At 44.8% G+C, this 19,302-nt stretch overlaps 1 protein-coding gene across 1 annotated transcript in view; it reads right to left on the reverse strand.

The window, feature by feature from the left end:
- Positions 1–19,302, reverse strand: part of LOC126481210 (spondin-2-like) — a 617,368-nt gene that overhangs the window by 271,868 nt on the left and 326,198 nt on the right. The window contains exon 2 of the mRNA XM_050104812.1: positions 11,271–11,488. Coding sequence (XP_049960769.1) covers positions 11,271–11,488 — 218 coding nt within the window. The remainder of the gene's footprint in view (positions 1–11,270; positions 11,489–19,302) is intronic.

Consider the following 19,302-nt stretch of genomic DNA (forward strand, 5'->3'; position numbering starts at 1 on the left):
CATTTCACCAAAACATCTAACACGATATGGCCAACTCGTATGTCACATCACCTCACGTTATGACGGATGTTCGGTTTTTCTTTCTTTTTCCAGAGGCGAGTTATGAAGCTATAGCTCTGATCATCCTGCTCATTGCATTGCTAATTGGACACCTAAAGAACAACATTATCGAAAAACCGTTCTCATATTTTCCTCTTCTCAATGAGAGCTTCAAAAACATTCGATTGCTCCAGCATGATGTGTTGCTGCCGATACGGACATCAATCTGAAGACTGGTTTGACGTAATGTTCCACGCTAGTTTATCCTATGCAAGCCTCCTCATCTCCGCGTAACTACTGAGCCTATATTCATTTGAATTTATAGTCAAATCTTGATCTCACAATCCTTACCCCCCTCCCTCGCCACACACAACTCCCATCCATTTCAAAATTGACGAGTCTTTGATGCCTCAAGACGAGTCATATAAACTGAATCATTAATTTAGTCACCTTCTGCCATAAATATCTTTCCTTCACATTTCGATTTACTTCCGCATAAGGTTACACTTCAGACGGTTACTTTCACAAAAAGGCTCCCTAACGCTTAAATTTATGTTGTGTGTTAAAAGTACCTCTTTTTCAGAATCTTTTTCCTTCCTACTGCCAGGTTCACTTTATGTTCTCTCTAAATCCGTCATCGTTAGTTATTTTGCTTTTCAAATAGCAAAAGTCATCTGCTACCTTTGTACGAAAGTTATTGGGAAAGTAAGGAACGATCGATCACAAAATGGAAACCACAGTGAAAATCCGATGAAGTCTGGCACAGGTGTGTTGGGCAGTGCCTCCAGTATGCCCGTTGATCGCTTTAGGTCCTTCTTTTTAGTTCTGAGCACACAGGGAGCACATAAAGATACCTAGAACAGTAGTGTCTCCCTCCAAGCACGAGGGCCTGGTGAGAAATTTCGCCTGAGGTTATGCAGCCAACATTACATAGCTGTCGCGCGTTTTCTTCTTCAAAACAATTCTCAGCCGCATTCTGCAGGGGCAATGAAGATGCTCCTGCATCGTTTTCAACTGTAAATGTTTTATTACCCACAATGCAGTCCGTAATTGTATCCCTCTGAGCTTCATCTCTGCTCACATGAACCGCTGGCTATGAAGACAAAATTTTGGCGCGGACAAGGAGCTGTAGACCAGCGTAGAGAAGCGGCGGAAAACGCTGGCGGCTGCCTTCTACAACGGGGGTATTGGAAAGTTGGAACAACGCTACGGCAAACGTCTAAGTCGGATCGACGACTATGTAGATAAGTAGCTGGAAGTTGTAGCTAACGGTTGCAAATAAAACAGTTTTGATTTTCACTATGGTTTTCATTTCGCGACCTACCCTCACTTTTCGAATAGCCCTCATATCTCACTTCCTAATCTGCTTCCCTCTGCATCACCTGCTTTCATTCGACTGCGTTCCACTATCTTTACTTTCTTCTGTTGACATTCGCCTTATAATCTCTTTCCAACACTTCTCTTTTGTTAGAATAATCTTCCAAGTCCTTTGCCGTCTCTAACAGAAACACAGTATCACAAGAAAATCTTAAAGTTTTTATTCCTCCTGTCTCCTATTTCCGCTTCCTTTATTGCTCGTCCCTTAATGTCAATTCCCCCCTCAATTTTAATTCCCTACTCGAATTTCTCCATGGTTTACTTTACTGCTTGGTAAATGTACACATGCAATAAACATTATAAGCCTCGAGTCTTTTCTTTTGCCCCTCAAAACAAGTTATGTCTTGTGTGACGAATTAATTTCTATTAGTATGCTACTGAACAGAGGAAACTGTAGACTCATGTTTCAGTACCACAGGAGATTATAAAAAGGTTAAGAATAAAAGATATCATCTGAAACTGTAACCTCTGGAAGTAAATTATACGTATCAACTGTATGAAGTATCGGCAAATGTCTTTGTCTCCACAGCTGATGGCACACACTTGAGAAATTCTTCTTGGATCGAAGGTAATCGATAGTAAAATAAATTTTCCGTCACTATCGTTTGTCGGGGAAGCACATGAGAGGTGGTAGCTCTGACCGCTGACTGCTAGGACGGCTGTCACCGTCTCGAGCTAAATCAGAACCATTGCCTTATCCCTCCGCCTCCTCATTGTGGAGAGACGTCGTTTTGGCACTCGAGACAGTGACTGCATTGAATTTGGCCGCTGCTTTGACTGCATTGAATTTGGCCGCTGCTTTGACGGTAGTCGAATGGAGGAAGCAGTATACGGACAACACGAATCGTCTTATCTATCCTACCTCATTGCCATGAACAATGTGAACACGACACTGCAGTCTAAATACATCGAACACAACCACCGACAAGAAACAGTTAAAAACACGCACACAAAAAGGAGAGATGATCGACTGTGTGAGAAAAAAAAAAACTCATCGTGAGAATTTTAGGATCGTCGAGAGCAAATGGCGTGTCGCTACTAGACTCGGTATTTTCTTATTCATATGTAACAATTTCTATGATAAGATCTAATGAAGTTCATAAAACACAGGGGCGGCCAGAAATCTAAATACTCTATGCTATCAGTATCGAAAAATACAAGGTGCGTCTGAAAACTTCGATGAATGGTCTAAGAAAATTAAGGAAACAAGAGTTAGAAACGAAATAGCTTTACTGGCCTTCAAGGTAATCGACACTAACAACACAATTCTGACATCGGTTTGTAAAGCTGTTGAGAACTTTCAGCAAACGCTTCTTGTGAAGCAGCTCGAAGCTCCGTGGTGAGGTATTGTTGGATACCCGCATCATGAAAAGAGATGAAACCTGGTGCTACCAATACGATCAGGAGATTAGGCGACCGTGAATGGCTTGGTGCTAACCATCTTTCCCGCCTCCGAAAAAAGTAGTCTGACAAAATCCAATATTAAGACGATGCTGATCACCTTTTTCGACAGAAGCGGCTTGATCCATCATGCTTTCTGTCCGAGGGAGCCGGGGAATACTATGAACATCGTGCCACTGACTGTTGGCTCGTCTCCGAATCGTATTGGTAGCGCCAGGTCCCATCTCCTGTAATTATGCAGATGTCCAACAACGCGTGACCACGGTGCTTCGGGCGAAGTGTTTGCTGACAGTGTCCAACAACTTTACAACCGATGTCAAAAGTGTGTTGTAGCTAATGGTGATCCGTTTGTAGCTCTTGTTTCCTTTATTTTCTGAGACCATTCACCGAACTTTTTTTCATGCACCTTGTGAACGTTTCCTTCCACTGCTATGGTGTGGAGGAAGCAAATTTACAAAAGCTACCCACATTCTATGCAAACGTAGATCACAAGAAACTAGAAATTCAACATTTAAATTAGGGAATACCTAAGATCTGCTGATACCTTGGGGTAGAAATAATGTGAAGACTAATTATTTGATCTCATATCAGCAGTCGTGAATAAGGTTATATTAATTGGCAAGATAAGAAGTACAGGAAATGTTGAGTTCAGGCTACCACTGCCCGCCATGAGATCATACTACAATGCCATATAAGCCAGTAATGGGCGCACCGAGTGCAAGCGGCGAGCGACAGAGAATAGTTGTGTGCCGTGAATAGAGGGGTGTGCTTGTGAGACTACCTGGGGCGTTCCGAACCACACCATTGGGGTTATGTCTAACGAAAGGAAATGAAGGAAACATAGGTAATGGCCAGAAGATGTTGTTAAAGTAAAAAAAAAAAAAAAAACCTCCATCCAAAAGATGCGGACGGTAAGATACCTCGCGGAGTTAAAGGGACAATACTGACATGATGTTCCATAAAATTTCGGGCATGCAGCCGCATAAATTTGACGTCTTCTTCTGATATTTCGGCTGCTTACCCTCCAGACATGTTCAGAGTGAGCCGGGGAATGACGCTCCAGCGCTTGCTCCGTCCTTTTAAAACAGCTGACCACACCATTGTGTATGGGGCCACAGATACACAAGGGACCAGAAACGTTGATCGGCGTCAAGGAGCTATAACATACACATGAAATTAAGTCTATGGCTTCACGGTGGATTCACACGGTGGAATCGATGTATCATTGCGAGCTGTACCGTTGCGAAGTCTAGCAGTGATACATCGTTGTCACCCTGTAGATCGACCGTGCAGCAATAGATATAATTTCATGCGTATGTTTTACGTCTCCATCGCCGGTCAACGTCTCTGGCGCATTGTGTATCTGTGGCCCCATGTACAGTGGCGCGGTCCACGGGTTAGCGGGACGGACCAAGTGCTCGAGCATCGGTCCCCCGGCTCACGCTGCAGATGGCTGGACGGTATGCAACCGAAATATCAGAAGAAGCGAAATTTATGCGGCTCTACATCCGAAATTTTATGGGACAATCACTGCGCCGCAAAAATATGAAGATACACAGTACCAACAAGAGTTTAGTCTTCATTTACAAACATCTGATAAATACTGAAAATGCTTCTTTCCAATCTTAGTCATGGAATGGTGCGTCTTTTGACAGGACACTATTCTTATACCAGTCATTTTGAACGACTCACAGCCAGAAAGAGAGGCGAGACTAAGGTACTTCAGGACATGTTGCCTTCCACTGTGCATTGTTTAACACTGCTATACAGGGCGTTCCATTTGATTTAAGTCTATATTGGACCCTGAAAAGTGGTGTCATACTGCCGACCTAACAACAAAATATTAAACAGAGAGGTTACCGACGATGGAGACGTAAAACGTACGCATGAAATTAGATTTATGGCTGCACGACAGACGCCGCGGATGCAAATTAGGCAGTAGGATCCAACAGTGAGTGCAAAAGAAGGTAGTGAAAGCGAATAGTTCAGTGACGACTTTTACGCATGTGCAGCTCATATCTCCATTGCCAGTATTAACAACGGCCTTGTAAAGGTAGCAAAGTCCCTACATCTTCAGAGACTGAACCACACCGACAGGACTACATAGAAGAGGAAACAGTAACAGGATGTAGGCAATTACGAGGGCCTTTCGGAAAGTGAGGAACGATCGGTCGCGAAATCGAAACCACTGTGAAAATCCGACGACGCTTTCCACAGACGTTTGATCGCATCAAGTTGTGAGCGCACTGTGAGCGAGTAAAGGTGCCTAAAACAACAATGTCTCCCACCAAGTCGTAGGGCCCTCTGAGAGGCTTCGCCTTAATGAATGCAGCCCACCTAACACAACTGCCACGCACTTTCTTCTTCATGGCAATTCTCAGCCGCACTCTGCAGGGGCAGTGAAGATGCTCATTCAGCCTTTTCGATGGGAAGTGTTCGATTACCCACAACACAGCCCTAATTGGCTCGTCCTGAGTATCATCTCTGTTCACATAAAACGCTGGATACGAAGACAACACTTGGGCGCAGCCTACGCGCTATAGACCAGTGTAGAGCATTATCGGAAAGCACAGGCGGCTACCTTCTAAGACGATGGTATAACGCTCCTTCAAATATCTAAGACGGAGCGGCGACTATGTAGAGAGGTACCTGGAAGGTGTAACTAGATGTGCAAAGTAAACAGTTTTGATTTTCACTGTGGTTTCCATTTCGTAACCGATCGTTCCTAACTTTCCGAACAACCCTCGTAGTTGTGGGGGTGTAGTCTCGGTGAACAACCTAGGGCCTCCACAACCAGCGTCTGAGGCGAGGACTTAGCCCCCGTCTCTGTCAGTTTACACAGGGTGAACCAGAACTCTGCCGACAAGTGTTTGGGGATTCTGTACACTGGACCCATTCTCTCCAGCGGCTCGTTACAGAATATTGTATTCCTTTGGCTACTTGCACCAGTTAGCATGAAAATAGTACAAGTGCAGACGGTGTGCATTGTGTATCTTGTTTCGAAACCAATTTGATCCGTTCGTTCACGGTATTTGCTGCCGACAATAATAACGCCCCATTTATTCTTCACCCTCATTCTTGCATCCAGTACTGCTCCGTCCTGTCTTGAGTTCATTTTTGCGGCACGGTTACTTTGCCATATTGCAGTACGGATAGATTTGTTGATAGAAGGTTGGCCGACACGCATCTCATGAGTGGGATCATTGCATGCTATGGAAAGTCGACACGACGACGCTGCGCCGAGCTTGTACCACAGCGACAACAGCGACATATCAGTACTTTCGTTTCTGAAGGTCGCTGTATTACTCTACGCTTTATGTTGAACGTTTTGATGATTACCTACTACAGGCTTCTTCACTCTTGTGAAGATATTTTCAAAATAACACAGGTGATTGCGGTAACAAAACAGAATAAGCCATAATTATAGTATTACTCTAGAACGAGCCGCTGGATACCGTGGGTCTTTCATACCAAAATACTCAGAAGGTATCTCGGAACGACCTCTGAAAGTCTGTCAGTTCTGTATATACCTTATCTTAGTACAAGTTGGTTCGATCTCTTCAGGTTTCCTCATAATTTAAACTGAAGAGCCGAAGAAACTGGTACACCTGCCTAACATCGTCTAGGGCCCCAGAGAGCACGCAGAATTGCCGCAACACGACGTGGCATGGACTCGACTAATGTCTGAAATAGTGCTGGAGGGAACTGACATCATCAGTCCTGCAGGGCTGTCCATAAATCCGTAAGAGGACGAGGAGGTGGAGATCTTTTCTGAACAGCACGTTGCAAATGCTCAATAATGTTTATGTCTTGGGAGTTTGGTTGTTAGCGGAAGTGTTTAAACTCAGAAGAGTGTTCCTGCTGTAATTGCCCATGTCTATCGGAATACACAATGGACATGAGTGGACGCAGATGATCAGACAGGATGCTTACGTACGTGTCACCTATCAGCATCGTGTCTAGATGTATCAAGAGTCACTCCAGCTGCACACGTCCCACACTACTACAGAGTCTCCACGGGCCTGAACAGTCCCCTGCTGACATTCAGGGTTCATGGATTCATGAGGTTGTCTACATACCTGTGCGCGTGCATCCGCTAGATATAATTGGAAAGGAGACTCGTCTGACCAGGCACCGTGTGTCCAGTCATCAATAGTCCAAGGTCGGTGTTGACGAGTCCAGGTGAGGCGGAAAGCTATCTGTGGTGTAGTCACCAAGGGTGCACGAGTGGGCCTTTGGCTGCGAAAACCAATATCGATGATCTTTCGTTGAATGATTCGCACGCTGACACTTGTTGACTTCCCAGCATTGAAATCTTCAACAATATGAGGAAGGGTTGCACTTCTGTCACGTTGAACGATTCTCTTCAATCGTCGTTGGACCCGTTCTGATATTCACGGTACACTCACGAAATGATCCTACGGGAAAATCCCCACTTCACCGCAACCTCGGAGATGCTATTTCCAATCCCTCGTCTGTCTACTAAAGCACCACGTTCAAACTCACTTAAATCTTAATAAGCTGCCAATGTAACAGCAGTAACCGATCTAACAACTGCGCCAGACACTTGCTGTCATACATAGGCGCTGCCGACGGCAGCGCCGTCTTCTGCCTGTTCACATATCTCTATATTTGAATACGCTTTCCTATAGCACTTTCTTTGGCGCTTCAGTGTGGAATGGATTACAGAAAAAGAAAGTAACTAGAAAGAAACTATGTAAAAGAATTGTGGATGATAGAAAGAATAAAGTATTAAATTTAGAACGCTTTCAAAATGGAGAAAAATGAGAAATCAGGAAAATAGAGCCGATGAAAGGAAAACACGACATAGGAACAAGATGAGAGAGAAATGGAAGAACAGGAAGCCATAAACAAAAGGGGAGTTGTTGCGTGATCCTCGATCGATTGTAACATAACTGACTGACTCGTGGCGCCATAGCTTTATTCCCATATATAATACCTCACTTGAGTGAACATGAGGTAACTGATGTATGAAGTCATAAGGCGGAGGGAGGCAGAAATGACAGATGTTGCCACATAGTTACAGCTGTCGTGAAAAACTGCAACAGCTGAATCGACTTGTGTTCTGACTGGCTCCCGTAATAACATAATATAAAGGGATAGGCGTCCGGTCTGCGCGCCAAATCTCAGTTTTACATTTATTAATTATTGCCAAATTAATGTTCACTTTGTGTTTATAATAACATGATGGAATCTTATGATACTGCGCTATGATTGAATAATCAAAAAACATTTTACTGCGAACTTTTAGAACACATTTGAACAATAAGGAATGCCGAATCATTCCATGTGTCATCGGCTTCGGGCCGAAGTGGTTTACGACAAACGGTCGTGTGTTAAGTCGGTACAGTTAAGTTGGATGACTTGCAGTGAGCATTTAAGAGTCATAATTGATGAGTTTAGGAAAGTGTAATTTGGCTTTAGAAATATTAAAAGTATTTAATAAAATAGAAAGCTCGTGGGGTTTTAACCACCTGACGCGGCTGGAAGCCCGAAAAGATTTTATTAATTCACAACGCCACGATCCATGCATTTTCACACATTGACAGTATCTATTTCTCAGTTTGAAAGCGAAAAAAGAATTGTGTTTGCTTAATAAGTCTGATTAACCTTTTCGCGTGAGTCCTATAAGCATGCGCAATACTACGCAATTTTACTTTTCGGTTTGCTATTTTATCTGAAGAAAAGTGCATAATTAACATAAACTGGCGTCTCAATAAACTACGGCCCTTATTACTTCAGTAAGAGAGAGTTTTGGACTGTTTCTTCTTATTTCCGTTAAAGCCTTTCAGCAAAATCAGCAGAATCAAGATCTCTGGGCTACCTCTGTGCTGTGGTATTACTTAAAAAAAGCCACGTCTATGGACATACTAGAAATTCTGTGTTTCGCTTTGACATGGCAAGCTACAACTAGGCACCTTGCACTTATTGCTAGTCCAGTACAAACGGAGAAAGTTATGTGTCTTCTGTAGTAATACGGAGAAGAGAATCGCACTGACGACCAATTATTTTCGCATTCAGCTGCGATTGTACGATCGCCGTGCCATACGAAGATATCAGCAAATAAAAAATAATAATTCTCTAAGGTTCTTCAACTTCTGGCGAACACTTCACGAAATAATTCACAGGTGAACAGGCTGACATCAGAGTCCAACGGGCACAATATTTCGGGAGGTGTCAACGTTGCTGTAATCGGAGACTCCTATGACCTACTCCGCCTATAGATCCACCAACAAAACAGAAGAGGAAACTGAAGAGGACGCGGCTACCGTGTTTATTATACAGTGTTTTGTGGCACTTTGTCTAGAAAGAAAGGTCGAATTCTCCTGAAACACTGTCTAAGACGACCACAGGTTACAACAGCTCCCCTGCTGAAGTGGCATGACATGCATAGGTCAGATGGCGCTTACTACCGAAAATTGCTGCCGTAAACGCCTGCCAGCAGCTCTCCAGAACGTCGCAGTCTAAAAAGTCGGCAAACACGGAACGCTGCCTATCGGAACTACACTGAATGGATTTCGTTTATACTAAGGTTCTGACACGGAGGTCTAACTTGTGGGACTGTGTCATTAAAAAAAGGCATCGAGATTCGAGTAGCGGAACAGCTGATCAGACGCGATAGTGGTTATTTCCTTAACATGGCCTGGGAGCCGGCAATTAGTCTCTAGAGCAAGGAGACATTGCTCAACGAACAGACTTCGGGGGCAGGCGGGGCAACAGCTTAGACGCGGCCAACACGCGTCCCTAGGTGCAAACGCCGGACGGAGCGATGAATCGGCGGGACGGGACGAGGAGATGCGCTATGTTATCAAAAGTATCCGGACACCCCCAAAAACGTACTTTCTTCACAGTAGGTGCATTGTGCTGCCACCTGCTGCCAGGTACTCCACATCAGCGACCTCAGTAGTCATCAGACATCGTGAGAGAGCAGAGTGGGGCGCTCCGCAAAACTTACGGACTTTGAACGTGGTCTGGCGATTGTCTGTCACTCGTGTCATACGTCTGTACGCGAGATTTCCACACTGCTAAACATTCCTAGGTCCACTCTTTCCCATCTGATAGTGAAGTGGAAACGTGAATGGACACGTACAGCACAAAAGCGTACAGGCCGACTTCGTCTGTTGACTGACAGAGACCGCTGACATTTGAAGAGGGTCGTAATGTGTATTAGCCAGACATCTATCCAGACCATCACACAGGAATTCCAAACTGCATCAGGCTCTACTGCAAGTACTATGACAGTTAGGCGGGAGGTGAGGAAACTTGGATTTCGTGGGTGAGCGGCTGCTCATAAGCCACACATCACGCCGGTAGATGCCAAACGACGCTTGGTGTAAGGAGCGTAAACATTGGACGACTGAACGGTGGAAAAACGTTGTGTGGAGTGACGAACACAATGTGGCGGTCCGATGGCAGGGTATGGGTCTGGCGAATGCCCGGTGAACGTCATCTGCCAGAGTGAGTAATGCCAACAGGAAAATTCGGAGGCGGTAGTGTTATGGTGTGGTCGTGTTTTTCATGGAGGGGGCTTGCACCCCTGGCCGGCCGCGGTGGCCGAGCGGTTCTAGGTGCTTCAGTCTGGAACCACGCGACTGCTACGGTCGCAGGTTCGAATTCGGCCTCGGGCATGGATGTGTGCGATGTCCGTAGGTTAGTTAGGTTTAAGTAGTTCTAGGGGACTGATGACCTCAGACGTTAAGTCCCACAGTGCTCAGAGCCATTTGAACCGTGCACCACTTGTAATTTTGGGTGGCACTATCACGGCACAGGCCTACATTGGTGTCTTAGTCACCTTCTTGCTTCCTGCTGTTGAAGAGCAATTCGGGGATGGCGATTGGATCTTTCAACAGGATCGAGCACCTGTTCATCATGCACGGCCTGTGGCGGTGTGGTTACACGACAATAACATTCCTGTAATGACTGGCCTACACAGAGTCCTGACCTGAATCCTGTAGAACACCTTTGGGATGTTTGGAATGCCGACTTAGTGCCAGGCCTCACCGACCGACATCGATACCTCTCCTCACTGCAGCACTCCGTGAAAATGGGCTGCCATTCCCCAAGAAACCTTCCAGCACCTGATTGAACGTACGGCTGCGAGAGTGGAAGCTGTCATCAAGGCTAAGGATGGGCCAGCACCATACTGAATTCCAGCATTACCGATGGAGGGCGCTACCAACTTGTAAATCATTTCCAGCCAGGTGTCAACATACTTTTCATCACAAAGTGTACAAGCCCCGTCCGGCTTTTGGGCAGTCAGTTCATCAGCGCAACTGATGACAGTCACACGACCACTTAGCGAAATATTGTACCCCTTGGACACTGTCATCCAGCCGTTCACCAGTGGACTGTTTCGTCAATAATTCTATGGCTGATAACGTGTCAGCGACATGCAGACTGTAATAAGTGAACAGAGAGGAACCGCTGCTGACCTTGGAGTGGTTGGTGTCGACGAAGAAGTGCGTCTCGGTGCGGCCGACGCCGGCGCGCACGGGCGGCGCGGTGAACTGGTCGAGCACGCCGGCCGCCGGCTGCCCCAACGCCGCGTCCAGCAAGTCTGCGCGGCCCGTCTCCGCCAGCACGCGCAGACCCGGCGAGGCCACGGCGCCCACGCGGAACAGCGGCGCCGCCTGCCCGCTGTGCGACCGACCTGCGGAAACACGGGGAAACGCGGCGCTGTACCCACTTACCCTCGTACACCAAAAAATGTTCAAATGCGTCTGAAATCTTATGGGACTTAACTGCTAAGGCCACCAGTCCCTAAGCTTACACATTACTTAACCTAAATTATCCTAAGGCAAAGACACACACACACCCATGCCCGACGGAGGACTCGAACGTCTGCCGGGACCAGACGCACAGTCCATGACTGCAGCGCCGTAGACCGCTCGGCTAATCCCTCGCGGCCCTCGTACACCCTCGTACCCCATACACTAATCAAGGACACGGCTATGCTACTTGGACCACTTCTCCGTGCATATGCAGGGTGGTCAGAAACAGTCTGAAATGCTTGCAAAAGTGCTGCAGTGTAGTTTGTGCCATATCAAAGAAAAAAATGGCTCTGAGCACTATGGGACTTAACATCTGAGGTCATCAGTCCCCTAGAACTGAGAACTTCTTAAACATAACTAACCTCAGGACACCACACATATCCATGCCCGAGGCAGGATTCGAACTTGCGACCGTAGAGGTCGCGCGGTTCCAGACTGTAGCGCCTAGAACCGCTCGGCCACACCGGCCGGCTGTGCCATATCGGCGATACCGAACGAGGCAAAAACGAGCTCGCCCAGCTGTGCTCTACCGATGGAGATTTGAGGGGTAAACCACGCTAGGAGACGGATGGATGGAGAGGTTCGTATGGGCGCACGACATCAAGGTATTCAGGGCCCGCTCAATAACAGTGTCAAAAGGGTGTCAGGAAAATTCTCAGAGCAGGAAGATAAAACAGAATGTAAAACACAAGTAACAAGTTTGAAAAAATATGTGCCTACCCACACCGAAGCATTTGACGAAGCTTGCCGTCAGCAGGAAAACATGGACAACACAGGAAGAGAGTGGGAGAAGGAGCTGAAACAATTTAGCAGATGGAAGTGGCTGCCTGACCGCAAGGAAAAAGGGAGGAGCCAGCCACTCTGCAATACACTAAAACCTCCAGCCTAAAACTTTAGGCCAGAGTCCAGACACATAACTAATCTTTAAAACCCCACATTACGAGACAATCTGACACTGATTTTTAGGACCATTTTTGGTGGGAAGAATTAATTAGAATTTTATCAAATTTTGACATCATTTCATTCATATTTCGAACAGTTTTTGTGAATTTTTTTAATAATTTCAGCCAAAAATAACAAAGTTACGCTGTGATTTCCGCTGAAAGTTGTGAGTATGGTTCTCCAACTGCGTGCAGTGTAGCCATTCCGATTTTCATCTGAAATCAAAAAGCTTTTGATTTTACATTAATAACTTCTTTTACGAAAATACGAGCTCCAATTCAGGCGAAAATAATGAAAAATAAAAAAAAAAAATTACATCCGTTGGAACAATTTACTTCGATTTTCACGATTTTTTTCTCTAACTATGCAAAGAAAAATACCCTTAAAATCATGATATCATCTCACAAGTTGGTTCACACAATTAGTAATTTTATAAAGAATCATACTATCAATTTTCATAATGATCGGTTGTATACTTTTTAAGTTAGGCTGCACGCAAATGTGAAAAAAGTCATTTCGAGATAAACGCCTTTGAAAATTAAATTCTCGGAAACTAGAAATTCAAGAAGTCAACAATAATATAAAATGCTTACAGATTAATCTGCGATTCCAGCACCACATACTAATCCTTCTTCTTCCTCATAGGCTTCGTTTTTCGCTTGCCGCAGTGTTTTCCGAGCTTTCCGACCTTCCATCGATTCCAGTGAACAATATCGATTGTGCCGGCTCACGCACTGGTTATCCATTTGTTCGGCATAATTGAAGCTTTGCGTGCCTACTGCAGTCCCTGCCTCGTTCATGATCTTCAGAAGGGATGAATTTCCTTCATTGAATAAGCCCGTTGCTAAATACGATGCCAATTCAACGACTTTTAGTCTGGAGTGCAAGTGTTTAGGAGGTAATCGCCAAATAGTGGAATTAAAACATTCGTTCGCATTTTGTGTGTGGCCACTTAAACATCTCTCCAGTAATTCATCCTTTGATAAATCTTCATATATTGGAAGAATTTCCTTCTGTACGTCGGAGTGCAATGCAGTAGGGTACGGTTCATGTTCCCTTCCAAGGGCTGTTCGTTTCTACCACTCGCACCAGCTGTCTTCTCCCTCTGGGCAATACTCGTGTCGAGGATTTTCATACGTGGAAATCATATAAGAGTATTATAATTCTTTTATTGAACTGGGGACCTAGAAACGACGGAGAGGCTTCGTCCCCGCCGTAGCCTTTAGTGGTTTACAACCCCACAGCAGGCTACAGCAGTCCACGCACCCCACCGCCGCCTCACACCGAGGCCCCCAGTGGACCCCCCCGTTTCCCCCCCTCTCCCGGGAACGTCTCACACCAGACAAGAGTAACCCCAATGTATGCGTGGTAGAGTAATTATGGTGTACACGTACGTAGAGACAGTGTTTGCGCAGCAATCGCCGACATTGTGTAACTGAGGCGGAATAAAGCGAGCTAGCACGCATTCGCCGAGGCAGATGGAAAACCGCCTTAGAAACCATCCACAGGCTGGCCAGCACACCGGACCTCGACACTAATCCGCCGGCCTGATTCGTGCCGGGGACCGGCAAGCCCTCTCGCCCGGAAAGCAGTGCTTTAGACAGCCAGTCGGGCGGGCCTATATGATAGTATGTCGCCATAATTGTTTTTTTCACCGATGTGCACTCGGTTCTGTGTTCATAAGATCCAAACGAATACGAATTTCGCTTTGAAATTTTGACAGCGTATTCTTGTATAGTTAATCTAACTATTTATGCAATTCAAAGAAATTGGATTTTTTTGAACCTCCTAATGTGGTTCCCCCGTTACACGTGCCGTCTTCCCCGTAGCTGTGAGAAGCGCACAGCACGCCGAGAGCAAACAGCGAAGAAGCCATCGATACCGCAATAAAACAACTGTAAAACGATGTCCTGCGTAAGTTGGAATTCCCCTTGGAACTTTTTCCAAAATCATCCAAAGAATGTGTTAAAATTAGAAGACAAGTCGGCCGGAATCGGCTATTGCGGTGTCAACATCGCTATGTGGGGCTTCTATGCCAGGGTCTGCTGTCATATGCGTGAATAAGATATGCATAGACACTAAGATAAAACGTATTTCATCTTGGTCCTACAGTAATTTGGATGACATAGATACGGGGTCGGGTCCGATTGTCTTAAATGTAAGGCTGTCTTCTATTGTATCAGAAAAGGCTTAGGACAACTCGTCTTTAAGTGAAGTTTCGTGGAAACGTGTAAACAGTGGAAATATTCGATACAACAGCGGAACCTGGCAGGAGAGCCCGACTTGTCGGTGTTTATGCTGGAATAGCCGAATTTGGCGACGTCACTTATCAATTGTAGCTTATTTCTCCGATGTTTTTGCGAAAAATTTCACCGCCTAGATTAACAAACGTTGTACCACTGTACTCACATTTCAAAGCGCTTTCCATTGTCCTTAGTAACCACATAATTCCATTTAATGAAACCACACTTGTTTCTGTGTCTCAGATAATAAAAGAGTTGAGAACATTATCCACAGTTACGCGGCCCTCTGCCTGCTATAATTTAGCGGAAATCTCCTTTTTACAGAGTTTTGCCCTGCTGATGTTACAAACTGGAGTGATCGAGAAAGGTGAACGTATCAGTTTGAGGTAAGGGGTTTTGATTCGGAAACGACCGAATCTAAAGTTATAAGTGAAAATTGTTGTGGTACCTATGGCGGTACAGTGCATGTACTGGTACTCTTGTTGCTAAGATTGTAGGGTAGGCAACTTTCAGAGGTGATGGTATGGAGCAAAACAAGAAAACGCTATCTAGAAAACGTGGACTCTAAAATGCGTCCTTTAAGAGCTGTGGGCAGTTGTCCAGTAGAAGAGATTGTTCATAGTAGTGAAGGTGATAAGTGCTCATAGCTGTTAAGGTATGCAGTTTAGAACCCACCTTTACTCGACATTTTTTACTTGTTTTGGTCCATACTATAAAAAAAATGGTTCAAAGGGCTCTGAGCACTATGGGACTTAACTTCTGAGGTCATCAGTCCCCTAGAACTTAGAACTACTTAAACCTAACTAACCTAAGGACATCACACACATCCATGCCCGAGGCAGGATTCGAACCTGCGACCGTAGCAGTAGCGCGGTTCCAGACTGTAGCGCCTAGAACTGCTCGGCCACTCCGGCCGGCTCCATACTATCACTTCCGAAAGTTACTTACCATACAATATTAGCAACAACATTACCGGCACATGTATTCCAACATTACAAGTATCACAACGATTTCCGCTGGTAACTTTCGAATTGGTCATTTCCGAACCAGGTTCCTTACTTCAAATTCATTACCCCTTACGATCACCCTGCGTATCTCGAACTGTTCACGAAATAAAAACGCTGTAATTTTTAGGTGATTTATTCGGGGGCACTCAGATTCGGTCAAGCGACCATCTTCAAGTCACGGTTTAACACTACACCAAATTAACTGATGGTTTACGATTCGCCTCTGGCCACATAGTATGCTGAACACAGCAATAGACTGCTAAATGTTTGCACTTGGTGACCGATGGAAAATGTATAAATATATCCACGTGAACCTGGATTGGAGTGGGTGGAATATTACGTGGCGCCGTGTCATGTATTTTACTCTTATGAGACATTCAACACATTCCACAGACAATGTGTAGAGCACAGACTTTTCTCTGATCTACAACAAGGCGTGCAGAAGCCTAGTCTGCAGCCCTGTCCAGCCTCCAAAAAAAAGAGAAAGTGATTAAATAAAATGTAATTAAAATTTCGATCACGGGTTTGGATTGCGTCGTAGAAACACGAATCAAATTATGTAGGGCACAGGTTGCTCAGATTATTAAATCAAAACTCGATGAAATTAAATGATCGGTAAATAACATTAAACCAATTTTCCCAGCAATTAGAGCCTATCGTCTTGTGAGGGTAGAGTAATTTTTTGGAACCTGGCTTAATTACTCCTAATAATTTATAAGATGGCTAAATTCTACGAAGGCTGCGGAACCGTGACTTTAAATGTCGAGCCACGGATAATGTCAGGAGAAGGGATATCAGACTGTAACGCCTTTCGCGGAATTGCTGCACGTCCGTAGCTCCGATTTCCGACCTGAGAGGCGAGGCTATCGCTGGTCGGAACGAATCATAGCGGCCACATTTATTTGATTGGCCATGGGTTCTTCTTTCTGCCTGCGGAAGCATACTGCGTACGGAGGTCGCAGAGGCGAAACTGACGAGAGACGCTCTTGCCACCCTAATGGGTCGCATTTCTTATTCGGAACCACCTTGTCATGAGCACTAGTGCGGGTGATATCGCCATTTTCACGCCTGTATGAATATTTCAAGTACTTGGTAGTCGCAAAGGACCGTTTAGCTCGTGTTAGTATCACCTTTGATATGTAATAAGCTTCGGGATTATTTCGGTTGTGATTGCTCAGAGATGCTTCCGCTGGCACCTCGATCGATATATTTTATATCTCCCGTTATGCCAAGTTTCTTCGTCCCTGAAAGTAAATTAAATTAGTAATTCTTACCGGGGGGGGGGGGGGGGGATGGATGTTGTGGGTCTTTGCACCGCAGCACGTTTACGGGCGTCCTTATTAGAGATTACTATGGTTTTTATGGCTTTTATTGTTATTAGTGACTTTTATTATTTTGGATTCTATTGATGTGTTCAGCACTGCTGTGAACAATGTTCCTTAAAAATCTTGCATTCTGCATTTTATTGTAACAGTTATTCTTAAAGTGATCAATAGTGCTCTAAATTAGCTGCTTCTACTGTAATTGCTGGTAGGCTATGAGTCCTTTATTGGTTTCTTTCCATTCGTATTAGTTGTTCCACAGCTTTGTACATCTACAAATTACTGATAATCTGGAACAATGTTCTCTAAGTCATGTGTAACATTACAGGAATTATGTCAGTTTACTTTGGTTCTACCCTATTGGTTGGTTTGCATTTTATTCAAGTGCAGAAGCCGTAATCAGTAATTAGTGCCTCGCTGGTGCACGAGAGAAGTTAGCTTCCATGTAGCGGATGACAGTTTGCGGTTTCTTAGACCTGTTGTTGTCGGCTGCATTAATTCAAATTTTGACCGTCAGATGATGTGAGCAATTCACTCGCTTACATTGCGGGTACATTGCTGTTCCCGCTGGCATTTCAGATTTGGATTCTTCTTTGTACGTGTCTGATGGGTGTCTATGCAGCACTGTGTTAGAGAGACCGCTTATCTGTCTTCATGCGGATCCATGTGCGGCGCGCCCGTAGACCCGGGCCATTGTTCTCTGCTGGAGGCTTTATGCAAGACCTAGGATTGAAGAGGGTATCCGTTGCATGCCATGTACCAACGATGCACTATTTTAACAAATTTTAACCCGTTTATATCTCAGTTTTGCATCCTTCGTGGACTCACATTTTAATATGCAACTGAAGATAAGCCACTTGTTCTGAAACCGGAATGTGACACCCTTTTTAGAAACAACTAATATTTACAAGTGTAGCGGATTTTATTATTGTTTCTGATTCCAGTTAGCTAGAATTTCAGACTAATTAATTAAGTCTCACAGTCACTGCTTTTGTCATTTCATCATTACCCAGTCACGTCATAGTATGCAGCATCTACAAATGCATTGAAATATTTCCAGTAGACTGTTCAGCCTGGTTCAATGTACTTAAAGAACGCCATCACAGAATCACCGGAAGCTGGTGTAATGTGTATTTATTCACGAACAACCAGTTTGGTCAAGAAAACATTTTCGAATCATGGATTAACACTATATCAAGATATAACGTCATTCTGATAAGGCTGTCCACAATAGCAGCCGAAACATTGGTAGTTTTATCGCATTTGACGCGATCACACGCCCAGAAGTACTGTTTTGAAATGGATTCCGGCAGCGAAAGCACTCTCATAATTTCAAGAAATGCCGGTCGGTAACTATGGTAACCTCGTGTGTGTTTACTGTACTGACAATGTTCGCTGCGTGCGAGTACGCCATAAGCCAGCGCTTATTTTGAGACGACGGCTTATCAGAACGTAGCCGCGTCAGAGAACTCCCTTATGATACAACCGAATCACGACGTATCAAACACAATGTCAGCAAGACCGAACAGTCGCCAGTGCAGCAAGATCTTCCGCTGAGGTTATCTGGGAAATTTCCTCTAGTCACGTCATTTGCCAACGACGACTTGCTTGACCTTTAAGCATGTGTTTATTTCCTTAGAGGATATTTCAAGGAGAATGTACTCGTCTGGCAACTTATGGAACTTATTCGCCAGAAACTTGGAGGTATGTTACAGGTAAGAAGTAAAAATTTATACCAAGAGTAACGGACTGTGAAAAATAGAGAAATAAATGGTTAACGCCAATTTAAAAAAATCGTGTAACATGTACAGGAACTTGCTTGACGTTCATAGGACCGTGCTTTGCACAATGTAAAAAGCTATGATATTTTTTATGAAGCAATCTAGATCATGAATTTTTTTGTTGTATTAGCCGGCTATAGCCGAATTTGGCCATCTTCAGATACAAAAGACGGAGGGATTGGTAGATGGAGCTCGTCAGAAGTTGAATGTGTGTGAAACCTTATGGGACTTAACAGCTAAGGTCATCAGTCCCTAAGCTTACACACTACTTAACCTAAGTTATCCTAAGGACAAAAACACACACCCATGCCCGAGGGAGGACTCGAACATCCGCTGGGACCAGCCGCACAGTCCATGACGTCAGCGCCCCAGACCGCTGGGCTAATCCCGCGCGGCTG

The sequence above is a fragment of the Schistocerca serialis genome, chromosome 5 (genome assembly GCF_023864345.2).
Source record: "Schistocerca serialis cubense isolate TAMUIC-IGC-003099 chromosome 5, iqSchSeri2.2, whole genome shotgun sequence".
Classification (NCBI taxonomy): Eukaryota; Metazoa; Arthropoda; class Insecta; order Orthoptera; family Acrididae; genus Schistocerca; species Schistocerca serialis.